Source organism: Corythoichthys intestinalis, chromosome 2 (assembly GCF_030265065.1).
Source record: "Corythoichthys intestinalis isolate RoL2023-P3 chromosome 2, ASM3026506v1, whole genome shotgun sequence".
Taxonomy (NCBI): domain Eukaryota; kingdom Metazoa; phylum Chordata; class Actinopteri; order Syngnathiformes; family Syngnathidae; genus Corythoichthys; species Corythoichthys intestinalis.
Genome location: NC_080396.1, coordinates 12,454,822 through 12,477,624, shown reverse-complemented (window position 1 = coordinate 12,477,624; position 22,803 = coordinate 12,454,822). Strand labels below are relative to the sequence as shown.

General features: G+C 38.3%; 1 protein-coding gene across 4 annotated transcripts in view; it reads left to right on the top strand.

Annotated features, from left to right (window-relative positions):
- Window positions 1-22,803, top strand: part of chchd6a (coiled-coil-helix-coiled-coil-helix domain containing 6a) — a 98,959-nt gene that overhangs the window by 73,206 nt on the left and 2,950 nt on the right. Inside the window, exon 7 of one of the 4 annotated variants that reach the window (XM_057824539.1) lies at window positions 14,720-15,409. The exons of 1 other annotated variant lie outside the window; for it this stretch is intronic. In XM_057824539.1, coding sequence (XP_057680522.1) covers window positions 14,720-14,824 — 105 coding nt within the window. In that variant the 3' untranslated portion in view covers window positions 14,825-15,409. Of the gene's footprint in view, window positions 1-14,719; window positions 15,410-22,803 lie in introns of those variants that run through there. 2 more of the 4 variants (XM_057824547.1, XM_057824525.1) reach the window with 2 other exon arrangements.

Sequence of the window (22,803 nt, the reverse complement as noted above, 5' to 3'; positions counted from 1 at the left end):
AGATAGTTGCAAAGATATCTAAAAATGTGTTTAATACAACGTAATTGCAAGAGCGTTGCTTGAGGTATGTTCAAGCACATTTAGGAAAGCAGACTTCATTTTGGAATAAGGTACTGTCGACTGATGGAATTAAAATTGAGTTATTTGGATATAACAAGTGGGGCGGGGGGTCGGCTGGGGCAACGGTGGATGAGGACCGCAGCATTCCAAGAAAAACATGTAATACCCACAATCAAATTTGGTAAGGTTACATCATGCAGGCAAGTGCAATTACTGGCAATCTTGTTGAAGTTCCAGTCAGTATAAACGGAGTTACGAAAACAATGTTTAAGATTCATTGACAAATTTAAAGTTGCGGCAGGGCTGGTTACTTCAAGAAGATAACGACCCTAAACACTACTCAAAACAAAGGCAAAGGAAAATGTACAACACTCTGGAATGACTATCTCAGTCCTCAGTTCTGAATATTATTGAAAATCTGCGGTGTGATTTAATGCAGGCTGTCCATGCTCGGAAACATCAAACGTGACTTATCTGGAGATGGTTTGTAAATAATATTGGTCCAAAAAACCTTCAACCAGAATCCAGGACCTTATTGGAAGCTATAGAACGTGTTTAGAAGATAAGGTTATAAGATAAAGTGCCTGTGACACCATAAAAAAATCTGAAAAAGCATTATTATGTGAATTACAATCAAATATTTTGAGACGATTCGACTATCTACAAAAATGTGACAAAGCGCAGATGATGAGAAATTAGTCTTTTAATCTGCCGTTTAACCCTGCCTGTCATTATAGCGCTATAGCGTCCCCAGCTGGAGGATGACGTCGGCAGTGTCTCAACTGATTTAGAATTCAGCCCATTGAGGGGGAATTATTTAGAACGAGGAAAATGAGGACAAAGAGAGCAGCAAAATGTCATTGTTTCAATTTGTCTACTGCAATATTTATACAGGATATTCTTTTTATCTAAGTATTTTTTCCAATTTGCTAAATAAAGCGTATGGTCATGACAAATAACACTCTTGTGCTAAATGTAATATGAAATATTCAAAATGCATTTATTCAGTACGACATGGAAAAATGATTCTATAATGGTCAAAACTATCGACTTCTTGCACATCCCGAACGATATTTAATGCCACTGGATTTAGTCCGGCTTTTATCATTTCCCTGCCCTGGCTTCGGAGAGCGTAAACCACTGGTGTCAAACTGACTCCATAAAGGGCCAAGTGGGTGCAGGTTTTCTTTCCAACCAATGAAAAGGACACCTTTTGACCAATCTGATCTCTTACATGGGTAATCAGTTCAACTTTGTCAGGTGCTGCTTGTTTCAACAGAAAATTCATTGGTTAAACTGTTTGCGCGGTATCGGTTGGAACAAAATCCAGCACCCACTTGGCTCTTTGTGGAATTGGTTTGACACCTATGGCGTAAACAAACCAGGAGGCACGACAGCTAGCCGACATGCTAACCCAAACCGAGTGGCGTTTCAAAGCCTTATTCTCCCCTTTCGAAGCGAAAAATCACACAAAACTACTCTGGGTTATGTCACACGGCGGCGGGGTTGTTGATTGTGTTCACTGATCGGCAACTCTGCCGGCAGCGAGCGAGTTACACCTCCTCGTTCCCCTGCTGCGGGCAGGAGAGCTCGTTTGCCGGGGAAGCAGCTGAAGAATGACTGCCGGACCAACCGGCAGTCGTCGGAGGAGCGCATAGCTGCCCAAGCCTAACCCGAGGATAGTGGTCTATTGCCGGGCACACAAACAGAGCAAAGGGGACTGGAAGTCTGGACGATATGGTGAACCGCACGAACATAAGCCTAGTATAGCGCTCTTCCGGCGGCCACGCGAAGAGGACCGATGGGGTGTGCGACAAGCCGCCAGTCGTCGGCCGAGTGGCAATCTCGGTGGACAAGGAGCATTGTCAGCCACAAAATACAAGCCACCTCCGTATTAAAACGTGTGCCATGATCCCAGTATTTGACATAATATAAAACACAATGTTTAGTCACTTCCTCGTAAGTCCAATAGTCCCAACAGTTGTTGGACTTGTTTTGGCCAATCTCGGGGTAGAGGTTTTTGAAACCAAAAAAGGCTCACACCCCTCACCGCCGCAGCAACCGAACCCTGCAGCACATTTGGCTGACGTGATGTGAAAAATAAACAAATTAATCCGCCAAATCGGCTGAATCCTCAGTCCATCTGCATGCTATAAAGCAATGCTGGATTGTGAGATTCCTCTTCAAAACTGGAAGTTATTAATTTTCATGACGCGGGATTCATAAAATTGAATAAATAATATGATCGCTTACATGCACATCCAAGTGGTCCATTTCATTCAAGAACATAAAATACCACGTAAAATATGAAATAAACATGCTTTTTTTCTGTCATAGGCACTTTAAATTTTACTTATCAGCACTCAAAATGAACTATACCCTTTTTAGCTTTTTCACTACCCATTTATGTGTTTTTATCAAAGCAAAGCTTGACGTGCTTGATGTTCATAAAAACAGAGGACTCCTAATGTAAAGAATAGAAGTATTTGAATTTGAATGTTGCCAAACATAGCCAGGTCTTTCTGCTTGCGTGCACTCTGTACTGCTGTATTTAACCACCTGATCATTTGAATAAATTGGATGTGTGTGTATTTGTAAGACAAGAAGGCAAGAGGACAGAATATTTACTTTCTTCTTTTTTGAAACTCCCACACGCAAGTATAGTTTTTAATGAGCAAGTTAGGTGACAAGCCTGCACATTGTAGTTGTCTTGCAGCGGAGTGACACTACAATCTGTACAAAACGTTATGTGTACTGTATACTAAAACACAAATACCCTGCAGAAATAAATGAGACAGACAACCTCTGCAAGTCATTATCCTCAGCGAGGCGTTTCTGACATGAAACTGTGATATATATATAAGTCAAACGCACTGTCCAGACATTGCAGGATTCTCCTGGCATTTATCAGCATTCGTTCATGCCAACAAATGCACAGCACTTTAAGCTACACAGTCTGCTGCTATTATTAAGGGCCAATCTCAGACGTAGATCAGTGTCAGTAGCTTGACTCCTACACAGGAGAAGACAACGTAATAGAGAACAGACAGATGGACAGTGGAAACTTTTAGAAAGTTGTTGCTTTTAAATCATTGAAGCAAAGAGATGAGAAAATACTCAGCCTGAGAACATTTTGGGACTGATAAGGAATTAAAAAAAAAAAAGTTTTTAAAAAAAGGGCATGCATTTTCACATGAAAAGTTTTATTTGGTCATTATTATAACCCCCCCCAAAAAAAAAAAAAAAAAAAAAAAAGAAAACAATAATACTTTTGACACTATTCTTTAAATATTCACCTAAGTCATTTTCTTTTCAGGAAACACAACAAGAAGTACAATTTTTTTTGTTGTTGTAAAAAAATAACTTGATGACAACAAAAGTTGTTAAGGTGAAGATATGTACAGTGGGGCAAATAAGTATTTAGTCAACCACTAATTGTGCATGTTCTCCCACTTGAAAATATTAGAGAGGCCTGTAATTGTCAACATGGGTAAACCTCAACCATGAGAGACAGAATGTGGATAAAAAACAGAGAAAATCACATTGTTTGATTTTTAAAGAATTTATTTGCAAATCATGGTGGAAAATAAGTATTTGGTCAATACCAAAAGTTCATCTCAATACTTTGTTATGTACCTTTTGTTGGCAATAACGGAGGCCAAACGTTTCTGTAACTCTTCACAAGCTTTGCACACACTGTTGCTGGTATTTTGGCCCATTCTTCCATGAAGATCTCCTCTAGAGCAGTGGTGTTTTGGGGCTGTCGTTGGGCAACACGGACCTTCAACAACCTCTGCAGATTTTCTATGGGGTTGAGACCTGGAGACTGGCTAGGCCACTCCAGGACCTTGAAATGCTTCTTACGAAGCCACTCCTTTGTTGCCCTGGCTGTGTGTTTGGGATCATTGTCATGATGAAAGACCCAGCCACATCTCATCTTCAATGCCCTTGCTGATGGAAGGAGATTTTCACTCAAAATCTCTCGATACATGGCCCCATTCATTCTTTCCTTTACACAAATCAGTCATCCTGGTCCCTTTGCAGAAAAACAGCCACAAAGCATGATGTTTCCACCCCCATGCTTCACAGTGGGTATGGTGTTCTTCGGATGCAATTCAATATTCTTTCTCCTCCAAACAAGAGAACATGTGTTTCTACCAAAAAGTTCTATTTTGATTTCATCTGACCATAACCCATTCTCCGAGTCCTCTTCTGGATCATCCAAATGCTCTGTAGCGAACCGCAGACCGGCCTGGACATGTACTTTCTTCAGCAGAGGGACACGTCTGGCAGTGCAGGATTAGAATCCCTGGCGGCGCATTGTGTTACTGATAGTAGCCTTTGTTACTGTGGTCCCAGCTCTCTGTAGGTCATTCACTAGGTCCCCCCGTGTGGTTCTGGGATTTTTGCTCACTGTTCTTGTTATCATTTTGACGCCACGGTGTGAGATCTTGCATGGAGCCCAGATCGAGATCATCATTGGTCTTGTATGTCTTCCATTTTCTAATAATTGCTCCCACAGTTGATTTCTTTACACCAAGCGTTTTACCTATTGCAGATTCAGTCTTTCCAGCCTGGTGCAGGTCTACAATTTTTGTCTCTGGTGTCCTTCGACAGCTCTTTGGTCTTGGCCGTAGTGGAGTTTGGAGTGTGATTGACTGATGTTGTGGACAGGTGTCTTTTATACCGATAATGAGTTAAAACAAGTGCCATTAATACAAGTAACGAGTGGAGCCTCGTTGGACCTCGTTAGACCTCATTAGAAGAAGTTAGACCTCTTTGATAGCCATAAATCTTGCTTGTTTGTAGGTGACCAAATACTTATCCTCCACTCTAATTTGGAAATAAATTCTTTAAAATTCAAACGATGTGATTTTCTGGGGGTTTTTCTCCACATTCTGTCTCTCATGGTTGAGGTTTACCCATGTTGACAATTACAGGCCTCTTATCTTTTCAGGTAGGATAACTTGCACAATTGGAGGTTGACTAAATACTTATTTGCCCCACTGTAATCTAGTCTAAGCCATTATTTCGTTTTCAATGCAATTAAACTTACGTAGTGTGAGAAGACTGGTTGATGATAATAAATCACTAACACTTTATGTGAACTCGGTGTCATTATACTGCCATAAGACATAAATGTAATGACATAATTATGACATGACACTGTCATGAACATTAATGAATACTTATGACAGATGTCAATAAGTGTCCTAACCCTAACACCGTTCCAAAACTCTTATTCCAACCCAGAGACATTTGAAAAAAATCAATATTGCATCAAACGTGACATCATTTACAAAATTACAATTAATGACATCTGTAATAAGCCCTCATTCATATCATGACTGGTGTCATGTCTAGAGCTGTCCCGACTAGTCGACATAGTCGACCTCATCGATGACGTAAATCCGTCGACGAGCACAACATCCCGTCGACGGCTGATGAAGGGTTAAAAAAATATATGCGTGGAAAGTTCAGAATGTTGGACGCTTGATATGCAAGCGGGGAAAGCGGCACAAAGCCAAAAAAGCGCACCAGAGTCCAAAACTTTGACTTATTTTTAAAGAAACAAAGGAGGGTACACTGTTGTGTCCTGTCTCTTCAATGCCAAGCTTAGCTGCACGTCGGCCGTGAATGATAACGACAGGAGATTGTAAGTCCGTCTAACTAACTAATGACATGTTTTATTGAGACTCCAGTTCTTTTCTCTCATCAACACGCTGTAGAATTAAAGTTCAGACATACAAAATAAGAAAACACATCTATATTAAACACTATATACGTTAGCATTGCTACATTGAGGTGAATGGGGAAAAAAGACGACCTACTTTAGCCGGCTATAAGACAGGCAGCCTTCTCCAAAACTTGCAGTTAAAAGGTGACACTTCAAACATGAAAAATCGCTGGTTAACAGCATTTGCAAAAGGACAAAAAAATCTATTACTGACAACACATGCAATGACAAAAAGTGCTTTTTTGCGGAGTGTAAAGCTTAAAGTGATCCTCGATTTTAAAGACATGTAGGCTCTAATAAATCACAATTGTTCTCTTGTATTAAAATATGTCGTTAGAAACACATAAAATGTTAAATCAATGGAAATATTTTATAATATTTAGTGCATATTTTGACCGATAGTTGGCGCCATGTTCTGCGGGCGCGGAGTGATGACGTAGATGATATTTTTCCAATCGTGTAGCGTGTGTACAACAACTGTGTATTACTGGCTTAACTCGCGAAGTAAAATGCCACGATGTGCTGCTTATGGATGCAATTTCGAGTCAAATGGAAACAAGGAGAGTGATGCGAGTCTCCACAAATTTCCTGTTGACAAGAAGAGGAGAAAGGTTTGGGAAAATGCCTGTAGACAAGCAAATCTTCCCGAACAACCAAGGCTTTGTTGTCGCCATTTTTCTCCTACCGCGTTTGAGGATTTTAGTAGATGACAACTAATGAAAGATCTCATCGGAGCGGCTAGATATAAGCGCAGACTAAAACCAAATGCTGTTGCAACTATTTTCCCGCACAAGAAGCCTCAGCCTGCTCGGATATCGAGTGAAATGCGCGCAATGAAGCGAGACGGACGAGACACTCTGGCCGCCCTCTTAAGCACCCAAGCCGCTCCTGTCGCTACAGCGGGAGGCGAACCTTCGGGTGTACCGCTAGTCACAGAGGAAGCTAATAATTCACCTCTACTGTCAGTTCATCAGGCTGTGTGTGTTCAGTATTCAGCTAATATGAGTGATGCTGCCACTCAAACTGATCAAAGCACGTCCAATGCAATTCATTCAATGCAACACAAATGTCCCAACCCCATTGATAAAGCAATAAATTCTCATCGCCGGAATGGCATACATGTGAAGTCAAAATCCATTTTAGGGGACTCCCTCTGAAAGCTCATCGCGAGAATGGCAAGAGTGCCAAACAGTAATCAGAGAAAAGGGTGGCTACTTTGAAGATACTAGAATATCACCCGTTTTTAGTTATTTCACCTTTTTTCTAAGTACACAATACACACGTGTGCATTTGTAGCAAGTTATAACAGAATTCACCGGCGGAAATTATGTTGGCACGTTGTGTGGTTGGGGGGGGTACTTTGTGAAGGGAACAGCTGGAAATAACTGTTACCTTCCGCGGGTCGCATGCCAGACAGACATTGCTATTTCTTGCAGCCTAAATGTCAATAAAACAACGCGGATTAGCTCCGTGGTTTGATACTCCGCATCCTTCCCTAGCTCGCCACACATTCATAGTTTTATTGCCTTCAGTGAGAGTTTATAATGTCAATGGTCAAGAAAATAAAAAGGCACGAATGCCAATGTGTTTTGGCCTGTACTGTATGTAAAGAATACGACAGCTCTGGATGCTAACAATCTACACAATTATATTGGAATGAGTTTGATGACGCAATAACTCACCTTGAAGATCTGCTGACAAAAACCTGAGTTCTCGACAACATACGCTCTCTCGCTCCGTTGTCATCGAGATGCACTTGCCGCAAGTACACCAGAAGTTTAGCCCAACTCTTGCCTCATCAGGTATTTCTTGCTCTGCATTTCGCCTTTGCTGCTCGTCTTGTGAACGACCGACAGTGCTGTCCTGCTCTTCACTTTTCCGCTCTGGTTCAAATTGGAAGGGACGAACTGACGAGATGTTGCTAATGAATGACACGCTGAAGTCGAGAGAAGTCCGGCAGCGGGATTTGTGACGTCACAGCACTGCGACGTCAACAACCATGGCGAACAATCAGTTAAAATAATTTTACAAATTTTATTAAAACGAAAACATTAAGAGGGATTTAATGTCAAATTATTATAACTCATACTAAGATGTATCTTTTAAGAATTACTTGTCTTAAAACTAGAGGATCACTTTAAATTAGCGGTTTAGCGAACGTACTTCTGGTGAACATTTCAAAGTAAAAGCATGTAATATTCGTCATATAAATAACGATTTCTGGAGTTAATCCCACATACTTCAGATTCTACACTAAAAATACCTTTAAAATGACACCCTTTATGAAAATTCTGATTGGCAATGAATAATTATTATGATACTGTGGTGACCCTTTGTTTGTCATAATTCACCCACCGTACTTGTGTGTCTGTTTGGCCGAGCGCGTTACCGGCTGCGTCACAGTCACGTGACAGACACTATAAAGAGCCGCGCGCGTTCCGGCTCATAGAGAGTTCCAGAGAGTGCGCGAGAGTTCACAGAGTGCAGGAGAGTTACAGAGCTGGACACAGCAATTCGAGCAATAAAGACTCTTAACAAGCATACCGCTTCAATACTATTATATATAGTACTACAGTATACTATAATATTAATGCTAGGTATTTTTTTTAAGAATTGTTTTGAATCATTTTGGAAAGGTGAAGTCAGTGTTCTGAATCTGTTTACATTCCATTCTTTTGCACAAGTTAATTCTATCAGCATTTGAACTCATTGTTTATTTGTGATTTATTATTGTTATTTATCTGTTTATTTGTACTTTAATCAAGAATTTAAGTGTTCCAAAATGTTTTTGTGAATTGACAAGCGTCAAAAAAAATTTCATTGCTAAATTAGTAAAAAAATTTAAAAATAAATAAATAAAAATTGTAAGATTAGTCGACTAATCGTAAAAATAGTCAGCTGACTAATCGGGAGAAAATTAGTCGTTTGGGACAGCCCTAGTCATGTCATCATTATTACAGTCTTATGACACAAAGTTTAAATCAAGTGTAACCATAATTTTTTATCTGAGAAATACTATGTTTGAAACTGATTTTATACTTGAATAAGTGGTAATAGATACTCTTAAATTTGCAGACTCCTCGTGTTATTTGCTTGTATGCTTTTAAAATTTATTATTATTAATTTTATCGGTGAATGTAAATAATTGTGTGTGTTTATTTTTATTTTTTTTATCTACTTTTTCCTCATGCTGAGTTGTGCAATTACTAAGATTACATGACCATGGCTTGTGTCGATAATGAGGCAATCAAATCAGAGAATTGTGAAGACAAAATGGGATTGAGATACAGGACAGACAGGTGTGAAATGTAATGAAAACCGGTTATGAAACAAAACACAATCATTGTACCTAGAGGGAGGTACATGTGTTCGTGACTTATCAAAAAACAGAAACAATTAATATGAGGAAAATGCTGGAAGATGTGTCACCAAGGAATTGAAGTAACAACAGGGAGGAAACAGTACATACTAAAAATTGATACAGAGTAGATGGTTGACAGTTGGTGGCAAAACGTTTTCAACAGAAATAGAAAATACAATTTGTACACTTATGCATTCACTGGGAAACTTATGGGGATTTAAAATGCTGTTTCCATGTTCCAAGTCATTTAAAAAAAAAAAAAAAAAAAAGAATTGTTTCAAACAGGGATGTCCCAATTGCATATTTTTGCAAGTCCAAGTCACCTGATTTTGAGAATCAGATGATACAAAGTCCCTATCCGACTCTGGGAAAAAATTTACTATTTTTTTATTTGAACAAAAGTTCCAAACATGTTACAGTACCCGAAAAAGTGGAAGAGGACGTACAGTAAACAGTACGTCCTCTTCCACTTTTTCGGGGAATGTTGCGGAGGTTAAAATGTACATATTTTTGTTTCTTTTAGCGATGCTAATGTATTTCAGGATTATTTTGTTACTTTTTAGTGCTTAAAAAAATACAATTTAAAATATATTTTTTATGAAAAACATGATCGTTTTTACTCTTTGCATTCCTTGTGAAACATACAGGGATTGAAAAGACCGTTCCCAGGTTCAAAGTTATTAAATAAAGAATCCTTTCCAATAGGGATGTCCTGATCGCATATTTTTGCACACGAGTCAGAGTCACATGATTTTGAGGATCTGCTGATACTGAGTCCCGATCCGATACCGAAAAAAATGATGATTGTTATTTGAACAAAAGTTCCAAACAGTGTTTTTTTTTTGGCAGCACTTTTAATTTTTGTCTTAGTCTTCGTCTTTTGGGTGAACGATTGGGTCCGTTCACGTCATTTTCAAAGTATCGGAATCGGCAAAAAAATATCGGCCATGCCTTTTTTTAATATATGTATATATTTTTTAATTAAATCGTTTTTTAATTGTATTTAACGTTACAGACATAATATGTTACACTCATCCAGAGTCTTTAGTTTAGGCTTAAGGTAGGGTTATCAAATTTATCCCGATAACGGCGGTTATTAATTTTTTAAATAATGTATCACGTTAAAATATTTAACGCACCACTCACTCACACATTGTCGCGCTCAATCTGTAATGGCGCCGTTTCACCTATATAGAGAGATAAAAGGCAGCGTAAAATGAGTAGAGTGAATTTTGGCAGCCTTTGGAGCCTTTTTTAAATAGGCGAAAGCCTTACAATCCCTCTCCCTACGATTAGAAATATCATGGGAAGCAATGTGGGGAAACAAGGTAGAAATTGATCTTTTTCTTAACACTTATTATCATCTTTTTTCCCAACGCAGAGAAGATATATCAATTGGTAGCACTACGCGCAGTCATGGTTGCACTTCCCATCATGCATTTGGGTTGAATGGCTGCAGTATCATTTACTGAAAGCTCAACAAATACACTAGATGGCAATATTTAGTCACAATATACAAAGTCACAAGTCTTTCTATCCGTGGATCCCTCTCACAGAAAGAATGTTAATAATGTAAATGCCATCTTGAGGATTTATTGTCATAATAAACAAATACAGTACATATGTACTGTATGTTGAATGTATATATTCGTCCGAGTTTTATTCATTTTTTTTCTTAATGCATTACCAAAATGTATATGATCGGGAAAAATTATCGGGAATGATTGGAATTGAATCGGGAGCAAAAAAAAGCAATTGAATCGGGAAATATCGGGATCGGCAGATACTCAAACTTAAAACGATCGGGATCGGATCGGGAGTAAAAAAACATGATCGGAACAACCCTACTTATTAGTCTTAGTCATATTTTAGTAAGTGTTTGTCTTCGTCTAGTTCTAGTCAATGAAATCTCAGACAAATTTTTAGTTTTAGTCGACAGTTACTCAAAATGCTTTCGTCTGTGAAACTCAAAAGTGTTAGTCCTAAAAATAAATAAAAGTTTTCCAACAATTTCGGATGAACATAGACGGACGAATACATATTGTAGCATCTACATGGACAACGCCAACTTTGTGATAATACACACTCAGCAGGAAAACAGTACATTCTTTCATTCATTTTCCATGCCGCTTTTCTTCATGAGGGTCGAGGAGGTGCAGGAGCCTATCCCAGCTAGCAACGAGCAGTAGGCGGGGTACACCCTGAATTGATTGCCAGCCAATCGCAGGGCACAATGAGACATACAACCATTCATGCACACACTCATACCTACAGACAATTTAGGCTACATCTACACTAGGACGGATAATGGCCTTAAAGATGTAATTAGACTAAACGGATGTCCGCCACACTAGTATACCACTTGTCCGGATTAAGCCTGAGTGATGCTTCTGCGTTGCGGTGACGGCGAAGCTACTATGGCGTCAATGAGCTTTCGATAGTTCTGCGGCAAGGGAACGCGTCGCTCTATAATTCCCCGCCAAGTCACTAGAGGGGTGTACAGTAATTTACAAATATATACGTTTTTTAAACAGCAAAACCCTATCTGGAAGTGAGAGCACGCGAGAGCAGAATTACAGACGCCATGACTTTAACGAGATATTATCGCGTACTTGTTTCGATCCAAAAACTCCATGTAGTTCATTTCTAGATTATTTTGTAATTATTTAGACCTTAAAAAAAATTTTAGAAAAATGTTTGAATTAAAAGCCTGATCCTTCTCACCTGACCCCGATCCTCTGAAAAATGGCGCGATCGTCCCTATTTCAGATCACGTGACCAGATCGGGGACATCCCTAGTTCCTGATATGTTTGTAAAAAATCACAGATAATATTTCGAATGCATAAAACATAAAACAAGGTAGTGGATAATAAAATAGCATCAAGTCATTTTATATTGTCATAGGTAGTTTTTCAACGGTTTGGATGTGTATAATAATTAAAAGAAAATTCAAAACTTTTACATTGAAATTCTGGGATTGGATATTACTTGCTTGTTTAAAAAAAACAAAGCTGTGAGAAATTCATTGCAGGTGATTCCAATTTCTTCGTTTAGACTAAAGCTGAGCAAACATTTTCTTCCAAGGGCCAAATGCATAAAAATCAACCTTTTCTGTTGTGTCCAGATTGTTTAGAGATTTTGTCCTGTGCTAGCATCACACGTTCAAACTAGGGCTATAGAACGTTTAAAATTTTTAATCGAGTTAATCACAGCTTGAAAATTAGTTAATTGTAATTAATCACAATCTTTAAAATATAACATATTTTTCTGTAAATTATTTTTGGAATGGAAAGATAAGACGGATACTTACATTCAACATGCTGTACATAAGTACTGTGTTTGTTTATTATAACAATAAATCCACAAGATGGCATTAACATTATAAAAATTCTTTCTGTGAAAGGGATCCACGGATAGAAAGACTTGTACTCACATTTATCTTTTATCAAGTTCGTAGTAGTAATTTAGATAGTTTATATATTGTGACTAAATATTGCCATCTAGTGTATTCGTTGAGGTAAACAAAATGTTTGAATAGAGTTTCACCAAACTGAGTATTATTTTGCATAGCTGTTTTGATTGGGAATGCCAGTTCTCTTTGCATTGAGCGCTTTTCTTTTTGTGACCATTATTTATTTTATTTTATTTTTACTTTTTTGTGGAGAGATAGGAATATTATTTTTGTTGTGCTTTCACTAAATGATACTGCAGTGACTTAATTTTTCTTAACTCCCCAAATGCATGATGGGAAGTTGACCATGCAACCAAGACTGTCAGTGGTGGCTGCAAATGGTATATATTCTCTGCGTTATGTTCAATACAGGGTGTTAAGAAAAAGCTCTTCCCCACATCACTAGCCATAATAGTTATAATTCTTTTAAAAGAGATGCCAAAGTTTATACCAAATAATAGCGTGGCTCCAATGAATACCTGTGTCCACTCAACTCGCTTGTCTCTGCCTATTAGCTCTCAATATGTATTAAACAGCGCCAATACAGTCTGTTCGCGGCAGTGCGTGAGTGGGTCGTTCCGCGCATGCGTTAAATGCGTTAAATAATTCAACTAGGGGTGTCAAACGATTAAAAATTTTAATCGAGTTAATTACAGCTTAAAAATTAATTAATTGCAATTAATCGCAGTTCAAACCATCTATAAAATATGCCATATTTTTCTGTAAATTATTGTTGGAATGAAAAGATGAGACACAAGATGGATATATACATTCAACATATTGTACATAAGTACTGTATTTGTTTATTATAACAATAAATCAACAAGATGGCATTACCATTATTAACATTCTGTTAAAGCAATCCATGGATAGAAAGACTTGTAGTTCTTAAAAGATAAACGTTAGTACAAGTTATACAAATTTGATATTAAAACCCCTCTTAATGTTTTCGTCTTAATAAAATTTGTAAAATTTTCAGTCAAAAAAAACTAGTAGCCCGCCATTGTTGATGCCAATAATTACTTACACAATGCTCATGGGTGCTGAAGCCTATAAGATCAGTCGCACCCAAGCGCCAGCAGAGGGCGACAAAACTCCGAAAAACACAACAGGTACACATTTCACTGTGCTGTCATTTTAATGTTTGAGCAGGGCATGTGCGTTAATTGCGTCAAATATTCTAACGTGATTTTGAAAATTAATTACCGCCCGTTAACGCGATAATTTTGACAGCCCTAATTTTAACGTGATTCATTTTAAGAATGTAATAACCGCCCGTTAATGCGATAATTTTGACAGCCCTAGTTCAAACATATCTTTACTATTTGACAGAAACCCTCTGACTATGCCATGAAAGTGGCACAACGAAAGGCGCCGTTCCCTCGGAAGACCCGCTCAACACCGTTTAGTTAAATTAGCTCAGCTCTATGTCACTTCTCATGCTCGCTATGTCGCAGTTTGTGGTTGTCATGGAAATAAGCTTGGTTATGTGTTGCTTGCTGCTACAGGCTTTTATACTCGGGAAGAAAAAAGAAAGGTGCACCCAAGTGGTTGAAGGCCAGCGTTAGGAGCATTTTAGACTTCAGAAAAATTATTGAGTAATACATAGGAATGATGTACTTGAACTCTATCAGTTTGTCTCAATTTATTGCCTGCCACTGACAACGATTAACGTCCAATTCATTAAACTTTGAGGAGAGGCTGAAAGGAAGAAAAAACATAATTTTTTAAAAAATATTTTCACACATTGTTTAATTTTTTTTCTTTTTTGTTTAGAGATTTTTTTCAAGACAGGTACATTTACTCAGAAACAGTATGTTTATTCATTCTTTAATTTCATTTCAAATGAAGATTATTCAAAATTTGATGGGTGGGACCTAAAGTGTCCTCCAAGTCTGGAATGACCCTCTTATCTTCATCATTCTAAGCCTCAGTTGTGATATGTGCAGAGCCTCCGTTCTTTTTCATTTCTCATTCTCTTTATCAGCCAACCATCTTTCTGTCCCTATCCACTATTATCACTTCACTTTTCTTTCTCTTTTCTTTACAACCTTTTGTTGCTCTGCCGCGTGTTATCGAATAGTCAAATCTACCGCCTCTTTTGTCCAGCTTCTGGCCTTCAAACATCACGCAGTTTCCAACCAAGAAAAGAAGAGGTGTGAATACATTGAGTTGCCTTCATCGAGAGGCATTTTTGTAAACCTAATCGAGTGAACCCTGACTTTCCCAGCAGCAAGCCTTGACCACCTTCAACACTCCGCTCCGATGAGGAGCCCTGATAATAATTTAACATGTACTTGCATTGAGTTCAATTGAAAGCCTCATCCCACGTATGGTCTGCGTTTTGCAGCTTCCACCTTGCACAGGAAGCTCTATTGTGGAACTCAAGCCTCCTCACCCCCCGGTGGGATAAGAGAGGGCAGCAGCGGGGTTTCTCGCTGTTTTTTGTTGCATCCAAGCCACCACATTATCAAAGTGGTCCATCGTTTTTCAAGGCCTTTTGTCTGTCATTCCATCTGCCTCTCATCTTTTTTTTTTTAATGCCTCTTTTGTGATCGTACCCCGGTTTGAAGCTGTATTCCCAGAGAGATCAATTTTTCTTTCTTCTGTATTCTGTGGTCAATAAATAAACAAATACCATTGCATTATTCTTCCCTTTAATAGCTGTTTTGAGGACTTTCATCTGAAACTTTAAAATTGGTTCTGTGGTGCTTTCCAATAGTTTGTCTAAAGCGCTCTCATATTTCTCCCTCTGATTGATTTTCTCGTGTTTTGCAAAGTGAAATTATCACATGTTCTTCTGTTGAATTGATTTGTATTAAAAAAAGAAACAAAAAAAAAACAAAACAAAAAAAATGCACATTTTGATTGAGTTGAACATGCAGGTTCGGGCTGCAAAATACAATAACATTGACACTCCTTTTGTCAGGAAACATGAAATTGCTTAATAATTATCAGCAAGATGCTTTTAGGAAAAAGTTAAGGTATTAATAAATACTAAAAGTACTAGAATAAAGTTGCTAAACGTGTGCATCTTCCATTTGTAGAAATTTACCGTATTTTTCGGACTATAAGTCGCGTTTAAATTTTTTTTTTTTTTTTAATATATTTTGGCTGGGGGTGTGACTTATACTCAGGAGCGACTTATGTGTGAAATTATTAACACATTATGATATAATTTCTAGGGTTGTTCCGATCATGTTTTTTTGCTCCTGATCCGATCCCGATCGTTTTAGCTTGAGTATCTGCCTATCCCGATATTTCCCGATCCGATTGCTTTTTTTTTGCTCTTGATTCAATTCCAATCATTCCCGATAATTTTTCCCGATCATATACATTTTGGCCATGCATTAAGAAAAAAATGAATAAAACTCGGGACGAATATATACATTCAACATACAGTGGGGAGAACAAGTATTTGATACTCTGACAATGGGAAAACCCATTGGCAGTGTATCAAATACTTGTTCTCCCCACTGTAAGTACTGTATTTGTTTATTATGACAATAAATCCTCAAGATGGCATTTACATTATTAACATTCTTTCTGTGAGAGGAATCCATGGATAGAAATACTTGTGACTTAGTATATTGTGACTAAATATTGCCATCTAGTGTATTTGTTGAGCTTTCAGTAAATGATATTCATGCCCAAATGCATGATGGGAAGTGGAACCATGACTGTGCGTAGTGCTACCAATTGATATATATTCTCTGCGTTGGCAAATAGCATAAGGTGTTAAGATAAATATCAATTGCTACCTTGCTTCCCCACATTGCTTCCCATCATATCTCTAATCGTAGGGAGAGGGGTAGTAAGGCTTTAGCCAATTAAAAAAAGGCTCCAAAGGCTGCCAAAATTCACTCTACTCATATTACACTGCCTTTTATCTCTCTATATAGGTAAAACGGCGCCATTACAGATTGAGCGCGACAATGCGTGAGTGGGTCGTGCGACGCATGCATTGATTGCGTTAAATATTTTAATGTGATACATTTTTTAAAAAATTAATTACTGCTGTTATTAGGATAAATTTGATAACCCTACCTTAAACCTAAACTAAAGACTCTGGAAAAGTGAAACATATTATGTCTGTAACTTTAAATACAATTAGAAAACGATTTAGTTAAAAAAAAATATATATATATTTATATATATATATATATATATATATATATATATATATATATATTTAAAAAAGGCATGGCCGATATTTTTTTGCCGATTCCGATACTTTGAAAATGACATGATCGGACCGGATCGATCGGCATCTCTAATAATTTCACATGTTATTTTGGTGTTTTGGAGTGACACTGATGGTTTTGTAATCTTCTTGGCATGTTCTTATGCTATAGTCATCTGAATAGCTCTTAATAGCTATGGCCACGTTCGCGTTCTGCCTTTGGCAACTTATGTTGAATTGTATTATTGACTTTTTTATATTGAAATGGATGCATTTAGTTTGTGGCGCTTTCTGGCCCACGTGGGGGCGCACTCGCACTTGTTTACGTGAAGAAGAGCACTCACGCGCCAGAAGACGACGGACAGCTGCGTAGCGCTGAGTGAGTGAGTGGGCGAGTTAGCGAGAGAGAAAGATGGCTGCGAACCTACGTTCATTGTTTATGCTTTTAAAATATCTCTACAGAGGCAACGCCTGCGTCTATCATCTTTTCTGTTGTTGTTGTTGTGTGTTTTCCACCTGTGATCGGACACTTAGAGCCAGTTGTGTGGTTGTTTGAACGATGTGCTAATGCTAGCGAACGCATGCTAACCTGTTACGTTATTGCTGTAATAGTACCTAATTATCATTTATTTACGTTGATGCGAACCTGTTTGCTATCGAGGACCAAATTGATTCAGCAAATTATACGGACGTCCAGCATTGTCTTTTGGGAGTTCGCTGTATAGCCAGGACCGAGCCGCAGCGTCCTGGTGAGGACAGTATATTCGCATTTCGTTGTTCATGCACTGTACACTGTACATTTATTCAGCATGCTGTTCTTTATTGTATTTTTATATTAAATTGCCTTTCAAGATGACATATCTGTTCTATGTGTTGGATTTTATCAAGTAAATTTCCCCCAAAAATGCGACTTATACTCCGGTGCGATGTTTTTTTTTGTCTCTTCTTTGGGCATTTTATGGCTTGTGCGACTTATACTCAGGTGCGACTTGTAGTCCAAAAAATACGGTGATTGAGCTTTAGCACAGTACAGTGGTACCTCAACATACGATCCATTCGACATCAAGACGTATATTTGACTCGTCATTTGTCTCGACATATTATGACATGCTCGATATACGATGATTTACAACAGCGTTCACCGCAAGTCGGCAGCACGGCAGATTTTCTCGTGAAAGAAATCAACATCAGTCCCAAGAAGGTTAGTGCATGAAGAGAATAGGTACCGTTCTTGCACACTCCATATAATTGTTTGCATTAGTCTAACCCATTCATCTAACTATAGTTTAGGCAGACTTTACTCCATGCCCTTGAACACAGTAAAGTGAATCACTGGGGCTCCTGAGGGGGAAATGGAGAAATGGTACCGTTTCTCGTAAGCACAGTCTAACTGTTTGCATTACTCGAACACACGTAATATAATTAATCAGGGAATAGTATCATTTCTCATATTTACTGTAGGACTGAACTACTCTAAACACACCTAATATAAAATAAATAGCACACCATAGTTTAATAAAAAGCAGAATAGATACACAACGCCATCTTATCATAGAAGCCCAACTTGTGCGTCACGAGCAAGATTGACGCACCAAACTCTTGCAATCAAAAAAACACTGGACACTGAGATAACACAGATTTTGCTGCTCGGAAACATTTTCTATGTAGCCTTGTTTTGGATTCAGAATTGTCCCTCCGTCGTCTGTTTTTGCCTTGTTTTTTGACCATTGTCGACGAATAAATTGTCAACCTGCTTTCGGTGAGTCTTCTTCAAACTTTTGGAACATGGAGTCAGTACAAAGGGTCAACACAGGGAGTGAACGTGCGGAATTTCCGCCTTCCCGGTTGGTGCGCGGAAGCGGTAAGCAGCGGAGCACCATTTCCGTTCGGCTGTCGCCATTTCCGTGCGGCTTGGCAGGGAGGCGGATTCCAACATGCACGTGGTGAAAAAGCTTACCATTGAAAACGATTGGAAATGATGGAAAAATATGAGCGCGGTGTGCACGTCAGTGTAACTCCACCCATGCTCTCCACCTACTTTCGTTCGTCAGTCTCTGTAAGCAAAGGTGACAATAAAAACACTTATTTCCAATTTGTTATTGTAACATCGGCAAGGAAGTCGCCAGCTTCGTCAGGTTTTTAATCATTTATTTCAGAATCTGTGCAACACAACGTGACTACTGGAGGTGTGCATCGACACCGCCCTCACGATTCGATTCCATTACGATTCGGAAGGCCACGATTCGATTCGATTCGATTCGGCAATGCATTGCGATGCATTAAAGCCTGGGATGCATTAAAATTCTAAAGCAAAGCATATTTTTTGTGAATCATGAGCCAACACAAGCGGACAGACATTAAACAACTTTTTATTGGCTCTTGTGTCACTCCTGGTCGAAGTCAAATGAAAATAGTATACTTTCATATATATCTTTAAAAAAAAAAAAAATCAGATCACAGCATTTAATTAGTGCTTATAATGAAACCAGGGCTTTCTCTTTTTTTTTTTTTTTTTTTTACACACAGTAGCAGCCTTTCACACAGTGCAACATCTGAACTCCTGTGCAAAATCAGTAATAACAGTCACTGTATTTTAGTCACAACGACCCATCAATAAAAATATTCAAGTAAATATTAAAGAAAACGACAAAGAAAATATTGTAGTGCAGCAGCATCTTTATCGCAATATCAATCCAGGGATCAGTTCAGTTGCAAACAAAACATCAACTAAATTGCAATGTAGAACAAAAGTAAAATATTATTATATCTATAATATTTCTCGCTCCCTCTTTCTCCGTTTCAGCCATTGTTATGTTATGTCCTATCTCTCTGCTCTCTCGATTACAACTGCGCTTGTCTGTGACGTTACTCCGGTAAGGAAGCGGATTTGGGTTCCTCGTCCCCCCTGCATAGAGGTTAGATCTTGTGCCCGAACCCGACCCGACCCGAAATGTTAAGCATTCACGTTTCGGTGGGTCGGGTCGGGCCGCCGCGCCGGACTAATAAAGTATTTTTTAAAAAATAATAAAAAATGCGCAGAGGGCTGTGGCGCAGCCCTCTTTTTCTTCTTCTCCTCCTGTTATTTCGTTGTGTGAATGCTTTTATAATTCTCATAAATATATGTAGACTATTTAAATATTGAGTAAACTTGCGTTTTTTTCCTGCCAACTGATAATTCGTTACGAAAGACACTTTTATTTACACACACAAAGGCAAATGTGATCCTTTTGAATCTTCTCCTCTGTGTGTCTGTAAAACCGTTTTTTTTTTTTTTTTTAAATCAAACTTTCCCAGCGTTATTTCGTTGTGTAAATGCTTCTATAAATTTCATAAAAATATGTAGACTATTTAAATATTGAGTAAACTTGCGTTTTTTTCCTGCCAACTGAGAATTCGTTACGAAAGCCACTTTTATTTACGCACACAAAGGCAAATGTGATCCTTTTGAATCTTCTCCTCTGTGTGTCTGTAAAACCATGTTTTCTGTTTTTTTTTTTAATCAAACTTTCCCAGCGTTATTTCGTTGTGTAAATGCTTCTATAAATTTCATAAAAATATGTAGACTATTTAAATATTGAGTAAACTTGCGTTTTTTTGTCTGCCAACTGAGAATCTGTTAGGAAAGACACTTTTATTTACGCACACAAAGGCAAATGTGATCCTTTTGAATCTTCTCCTCTGTGTGTCTGTAAAACCGTTTTTTTTTTAAATCAAACTTTCCCAGCGTTATTTCGTTGTGTAAATGCTTCTATAAATTTCATAAAAATATGTAGACTATTTAAATATTGAGTAAACTTGCGTTTTTTTGTCTGCCAACTGAGAATTTGTTAGGAAAGACACTTTTATTTATGCACACAAAGGCAAATGTGATCCTTTCGAATCTTCTCCTCTGTGTGTCTGCAAAACCGTGTTTTTTTTTTATATTAAACTTTCCCAGCGTTATTTCGTTGTGTAAAGGCTTTTATAACTCTTATAAAAATATGTAGACTATTTAAACAGTAAGAAAACTTGAAGAAATGAAAATAAATTGCTGCTGCTGCTGCGTTTTTTTTTTCCGCATCACTCGGCTCGGGCATGCAAATCTATATTTAATTGATCTGGCCGGTAGGGCTTCAATACCAATGGGCTGTGTCGGGTTGGGCTGGGATTTTTTAGGCCCGATCTAACCTCTACGGGCTTGCTTTGAATGTAAAGTAGCTTTCACTACAGGTAAACATGAGAATAACAATACAAATGGGGAAACCAAATCCATTGCATCACCGGAATTGCGCAGGGAAGATTTTTGAACGTACTTATATATTTTAAAATGCGCTGAATCGATTCAGCGTGTTGCCCGCATCAAATCGAATCGTCCCTGCCCCGCATCGGGATGCATCGCCGCATCGATTATTGTTGACACCCTTAATGACTACTAGAGGTAACGATTCGATTACGATTACTATTCAGAGACTCCGATTAGATTATAAATCGATTATTGAGGCACCCCCCCACTCCCTGCTTTTCTCTCAGGGTAAACCAAACTACTATTTTAGTATCAAGTTAACAGTTAAAAACAGTAAATGAAATATTCAAGTCCCCATTCTGTATCAGCAGCTTTAAACTGCATTCAATTAATTTAATGTTGTGAATCAACCGTTAAAGTTGTTAAAATTGCTCCCATTATTCCATAATTTCCCTTCTATCTACTTTCGACACGTGAATGTTTTAAAACTTTCATCATTTAAAGATGGATTCAAGTCAAGATTTTGCCAATTTAGGGGTATTTTAGATAAAAAGTAATTAGGTTCGCTACAACAGAGCTTTCTATAGAAGTCTGCTGCTTTAAGATGGTGCCTTTTTACTAGCGCGGGAAAGTCTGTCATTTCGCATCTAGTTCTTGGTACATGTTCTAACGCGGCCGTCGTCTGTCATTTCACATCTAGTTCTAGTTATATGTGATATATACCATAGCCGTATTTTTGTAGCAACTAGCAACTGGGCGCTGTTTGTTGCGGCTGACGGCCAAAGTCAGGTATTATTGGTTTGTTTTTTTTTGTTTTTTGATCTAGCGGCATGAGTTGAACATGATATTTACTCTCGGTCCGTTCCTCATTGCATCCCGAAGACCGCGCTGACTGTGTTTTATTTCCGCTTTACCTGGTATAATTCAATAATCGGAATCTGGATGTTTGTGAATCTTTCTCGAATCTTCCACGGCCAAATGGCGAATAATCTAAGAATCGGAAATTTCGCACGCCTCTAATGGCTACTATCCGGCGTAGCTGATGCCAGAACGGAATATCAGGAAGTAAAAACTTCCCTCTCTTTCGCACCTTTCTCACTCTTGTCAGTCACAGGGTGCATTCAGGAACAGCATGAAAAAAACAACCGCCACATTAGAACCCGATTTGTTTCTTTATTATTATTACAATTTGTGTTTATTCCAATTCGTATGAATAATTTCTTTGTTTTGCTATGTGTAATTGCTATTTATACTTATAACTGAAGCATTTATGGAGGATTTCGCGTAGGTTTTTGGGTTATGGAACAGATTAACTGAATTAATGTATTCTTATAGGAGAATCCCACTCGACATACACCCATTTCGACTTACAAACCAGGTACCATACGCGGAGATTGAGAGGGGGCAGGCCAGGCAGTTCCCGAAAAATGTCATTGCATGTAATTGACTTTCCAATACAGTAATCCCTACTTCGCGTTTCAAACTTCGCGCCCTCAGTCCGTTGAGTTTTTTTTTTTCCAATTAAAAAAATAAATAAATGCAGTATTTTATAGAGCTGTCCCGATGCGAACACACAGTCTCTCACTCTCGCTCCTGCTGCCTTTGGTCAGGCAGTGCACTGGAGTTGCTTATTAAAATTAATGATTGACAGAAGGTTTGATCTTGCCTGATCTTGCCAGACACGCTTGGAAGCCGAAACTTCTAAGGGCCACATGTGTCAATCATCGTTTAACTTGTTAAACAGTTGCTGTGGTAACTCATTGTGTGTAAGTGAGCAGCTTGAGCGGA